Raw genomic sequence first — 5525 nt, forward strand, 5'->3', positions numbered from 1 at the left:
CAAATAATTATTATTTTTTATTAATGTTGTTGCTGTGCTAAACACAAAGCTACACAATAGGCTATCAGTGTTCTGCCCACCATGGGTATCTAAGCCCAATTTATTTTTAACATCGTAGTCTGATGATTTACATTTGAGCCACTGAGAGGGGGGGGGGTATTTTGTGTGAACGACATATATTATTTTATAACTCTTCCAAATTTATTTTCATCTATGAGGCTATGTCGTTGACAATCCTCACCTTTCATCAATGTCTCCCTTTATCTTTATCCTATCATCACTCACTAAAGGTTATGTATGGACTTTGAAGTCATCTGTTTTCAAATAAATGTACTTCATTTAGTTTCTTATATAAATACTAGCCACTACTGGTAGTTTTCATACCCATCTTCCTTATCAACCACGCCATTTAAACAATGCTTTCTTGTGTTAGATCAATAAATCCTGGTCTATTTGAAAAACTGTTACGTAGTCAGACAAACAAACTCACGTAGACGTAGATTTATTTAATAGAACTACACATAAAGTACACAATAAAGACACGGTATTTATAGCAGTTTATGAAACGAACCGAAGCTAAATTATTATCAAGTTAAGTAAATGTAAAGTTGTAATGAATGCAATATTAGCTGTATATGCAGGAACGTCTGAATGTGTGTTCACAACGTGATAAGCATATGGTTTTGAACGAACTGCGCATGCGTATTTTAGACTTAAATATGTCGAGAAAGCCCATAGCAATTGTATATAGTGCAATGTTATTTTTTTAAGAAAGTACACGCGGGTTAAGTGTTGTTTGTGTGAAATACTTTGCAAATAAAAAACTGAAGTTGAAATAGAAGCCAGTCGTCACGCAGTGACAACGACATTGTGCTAACATGTACCATATAAGTTGCATTAAAAAGTTTTGCTGAGCAAAAAACAGGTAAAGTGATTGTAAACTGAAAAGTCAATATGCAATCCGGACTCTTCGGACGAAGGCTTTTCTAACAATAATAGATTTCTAGTGATTGATCGAGAAAAGTTCAAGAGAGACACATTATTTATATAAATAAGACTTTACTTCATTAGTACAAATTTTTTGTAATGTATACAATTGTTTCGATGTTATTAAAATACTTTTACTCAATATTTACTCATTGGTAATTAGTGCCTCAATGGATATGTTGAAGCATTCTGGAAAATTACTTCATTAATTGTAAAAAATATCAGATAATGTTTTCACTGGCTTTGTCCATTTCATTATTTATGTCATTTTACATCTTCTATTTTTGTGATATCTCTAACATTTTCATGTTAAAATCTATTTACTATTACTTAATAAGCTATTTTGAAGTTTGTCAGTAATTATTTAGATATATTTCTAATAAATATTGTTCTCTGTAGGATACAACGCAGCATGACATACGAACTTGAAACAGAACACTTTCGGTGACCCTGTGGAAATACATCTAGTTACTTAGTAACATGGTGTACTTACGATATTCCCACGACAATCATCTTGAGACCTCGTGCCTTCTGCACTAAACGACAAGCTTCATCTGGACTACAACCAAACTTTTCCCCAAGATGGTATAAACTAGACTCTAACGGGGGCCGAATCCTTAAAACTAGCCTAGAAAATAATAAAATAACAAAAACACCCTTTGAACGTCACTTCACTGATAATTTTTATTTTTAGAAAACACTGTAAAAGCTATTACATTTCTTTATGTTATATGATTAATTATATGAAAGATCGTTGATAAATAGACATATTTCAAATATCTTGAGATAACAACTTGATATCAGATACAATTTTAAATGTTATTAAATATATCATTCTACTTGTTAACCTATATAGTGCTAACAGATCGATATCTTTAAAATGACAACTGTAATGAACTATAAAAAATATATTTGACGCAACATTTCATAGACTGGAATTAGCGACAACAACAATAAAGTATTGTATACATTCTGTATTATTGTTTCGTATTGTCACGAAAATATTGTTAAATATTTACAAACAAGTTGGTGATCAACGAAATCAAAGAGGAATTAATTTTCAACGCTAGAAATAAACGATCTATTAACACCAAATAGACAATGGTTTAAACATTTTGAAGCTTTGTACTGCCAGTTACGGTTTGTGTTTTAATGGAACCTTCCGAAGAAGTTGTAAAGCGAAACGTTGACTGTCCAATTAAAGATAAATAACAAAGTTGATGTTATTAAGTCGTTTATTTCTAGTATTAAAATGTCTTTTACGCATCAATATGCACTACAGAAATTAAATAAAAATTAATTTTTGTTTATTAAATACTGCTATTTTGTAAATGTGACCATATACACTGCATACAAATTAATCTTAAGTTTACGATTAGGATATTTTAAAATGTTGCTAAAGTTTAGGATTCCTCATACCAACTTAAGTTGTATAATTATGATAGTAGTGAAACCAGCTTAAAGAATTCAACCACTTCAAAGAACATAACACTGAACGTATTGTTTATTGTAAAGATTGCGGAATCATGGATACCTGGCTTCTGGATCACATTCTTGGATCTTCAGCAACTCTTCCACACAGTCAAACGTCATCAGATGGACGCCGACGGACGCAGCAAACTTTATGTGCGTTCGGAATTTCACAGGATGTGCAAATATTATTTTAGTTGGCTTGACTCCAATTTCTAGTAATTTCTGAATTTCTTGCTTAAAAGTAAGTAAAGAAACAACGTTGCATGATTTCGTGTGATCTAAACACATTTAGAAATTATATATTACCATCACCAAACAAATACGTTTACGAACACAAAGTACATTATAAATACACAATGGATCATAACACGGCTTCTCAAACAGCATGCAATGACAACATGATGACTAAATGTTTGAGTTCATATTTATTGAATTTCTACACGCTTATATCAATAATCAAATATGGTATGAAAATGTTTGTGTTATTTTCTCATGAGAATCTCAGTTTTATTTTGACGTCATTAGAATAATACGCCAAGCTTCTATAAGATGCTTTAGCCACACTATAAATGTGTATATGTACGATAGTTTAGACAGATTGCTTTTAAAGATACCCTCTACCCCAATTCCATGAAATTGTCTTGAAGTTGTTTTAGACACACACTATATTGTTATGATGAATGTTGATTATAATAATAAAAGGGCGTGTCGTGTCTGTCTGTGTATGTGTGACCGCCATAACTCCAAGAGGAAAGAACCTAGAAACCCGAAATTTTGCACCCATACTAAGTGGACCCTGAGGGTGTGCACTTGGGTATTATTTATGTTAGGCACATGCGCGTGCGCATCTTTTTTAATGAAAAACTGCATAGAAAAGAACTGGTTCTTTATATAACAACTTCTAATATATAAAAAAGCCAGTGCGTTTTGGTAACAATGCGTTCCAACAATGGTTATTATATCATGGGGCTTAGTACACAAGTATATAGGTTATACCTTTTTTGCTAAAATGGGCTCAGAATACACATATTATCAACCTAATAACCGAGCGAAGCCGGGTACTTTCGCTAGTAGACAATATGTCTGGATACAAGGGAAAGGGACGACATTTTAAGACGCTCTAGTTTTCATCATGTCCAGAATGTAAAGTGAAGCGTCTTTCTTGACCCATTTCTTCAATTGCTTTCAATACAAGTTTTAATATTACACTGTATTGGTTTGACACATTCTACTGTTACTAAAACATGATACGTTAGCTATAACACATTTTGAATTTAAATATAAATACTCCACCTTGGTTTTAACAATATCTGCTTCTATTTAGCCATATAATGGGTTTGACACCTTTTCTTGTTTATATACACAACGCATTAGTTTGAAATGCCCGTTATCTCATTGTTTCAGAAATATACTATCGGTTAGAAACACAACACTCTTGTTTTAAACAAAGACACTGCGTAATGATGCTTTGTAGAAGTATCACTGCTATTTCTTTCTCTGCTAGAAAACTGACTTTTCGTAATTCAGTTTCAAGTACATTTGTTAAATATAACACGATATAGATGAAATAACTACGAAAATCAACTCTCCATGAATTATAAGGTTAAAATTAAATACATACCATCAGGAAGAATATCGGAGACTATTGTTATTAATAATAAACCACAGATTGTAATCATATTCAACATTAATACATAGTTTAACCTTGATACAAGGTTTAATATGTTTTAAAGAAATCATTGAAAAAAAGTATGTGAAATAATACGAAGATAAACACAAATATTTATACTTACTTTACTGGCAGAATCAAAACCAGAACCTAACGTGGCCATTAATCTTCGAACTACATCGTTGTCGCAGCTTTTCATGGCTGGAATCGAAGCGAAAACTTAACAAGAGAAGGTTTTTCAAACGATGATAGACGGATACATAAACATAAAAGTTTTTAAGTTATCAACGCAAACAGTTTCTCTATATCTAAGAGTGATGAATCAAGGAAAAAGCAAAATACCACAATACTCTTGATGATATTCTATAGGTCCAAAAATACCGACTAGTTATTAATTTCGTTCTTAACTTCGTATTTAAAATAGCAAATAATTAAGATACGTGAAATGTATCTGTTGCAATAAAAAAATCGATTACGGAAGCTTACCGAAAAAAGTTTCAACACCAGGAAGAAGTTCCCGCCATAGTAATAACCTAGCCACTACTTCACGTAAGTCTGCAATTAACAGGGGATCTTCGAATTTCTGTTAAAAAAAAAAAACGGTTTTGTTTATAACATATCTTTGTGGGTATGAATGTGTGATATAATTATAAATACAAGTTAAGGCATTCCCTTCTGTCTGTTCAGTGTCATATCAACTGTAAGCACACTGTAAAACTAAGGAACCAATGTGTTCAGAGTTATAGCAGGCAAACTTTTCTCTGACTTTAATGTTACATGAAACAGATGTAACATCAAACAATAACACTGTACGTGAGGCTATTAAAGCTGAATAACTGGACCAAATCATTAACAAACACCTTTGAACCCTAATGCTAAAGGGACCTCAACAATAGCCGAGAAGTAGAGAAAACGAGAACGAGTGTTGTGGAAGATAAAGAAGGTTTAGACTCAATAACAACAAGTACCAAAAACAGCTGCGTCCTGATAATTCTCTTCCTCTTTCTCGTCATGGAAATAATATAGATAGAAGTCTCGGTTGATCTTTATGTATAAAAAAATGTAGTTTCAATTTCTGTGGTAACTTTGATGTTAGAACACTAGAGAAATCGAACGCTAGCTACATAGTAACTTGATATCTGTGTGTCTCTACTTTTCAAGCAGCTATGTAAGTATACAAAAAGTGCTTACTATGGTGCAAATTTGGAGAATATAAACTAATCTGATTAGAAATGTAAGTTCATATAATACAATTAGCTGAATAAAATTACTGTAAGTTACTGCCATAGTTGTGTGTTTTCACATATAGTTAATAAATATATTTTGTTCATATGTGCATGAATATCTTTTTAAGAGAGGTTTGTTTGTTTGTTGCTGAATTTCGCACAAAGCTACC

General features: G+C 32.0%; 1 protein-coding gene across 1 annotated transcript in view; it reads right to left on the reverse strand.

Annotated features, from left to right (window-relative positions):
* Positions 1 to 1461: 1461 nt before the first annotated feature.
* The window catches only part of LOC106465864 (ornithine decarboxylase-like), a 5443-nt gene continuing 1379 nt past the window's right edge, over positions 1462 to 5525 (reverse strand). Inside the window, exons 2-5 of the mRNA XM_013926107.2 lie at positions 4616 to 4712; positions 4254 to 4330; positions 2522 to 2694; positions 1462 to 1615 (exon numbers count right to left, since the gene is read on the reverse strand). Of these exons, the coding sequence (XP_013781561.1) occupies positions 1477 to 1615; positions 2522 to 2694; positions 4254 to 4330; positions 4616 to 4712 (486 nt within the window). The 3' untranslated portion in view covers positions 1462 to 1476. The remainder of the gene's footprint in view (positions 1616 to 2521; positions 2695 to 4253; positions 4331 to 4615; positions 4713 to 5525) is intronic.

Source organism: Limulus polyphemus, unplaced genomic scaffold (genome assembly GCF_000517525.1).
Source record: "Limulus polyphemus unplaced genomic scaffold, Limulus_polyphemus-2.1.2 Scaffold2081, whole genome shotgun sequence".
NCBI lineage: Eukaryota > Metazoa > Arthropoda > Merostomata > Xiphosura > Limulidae > Limulus > Limulus polyphemus.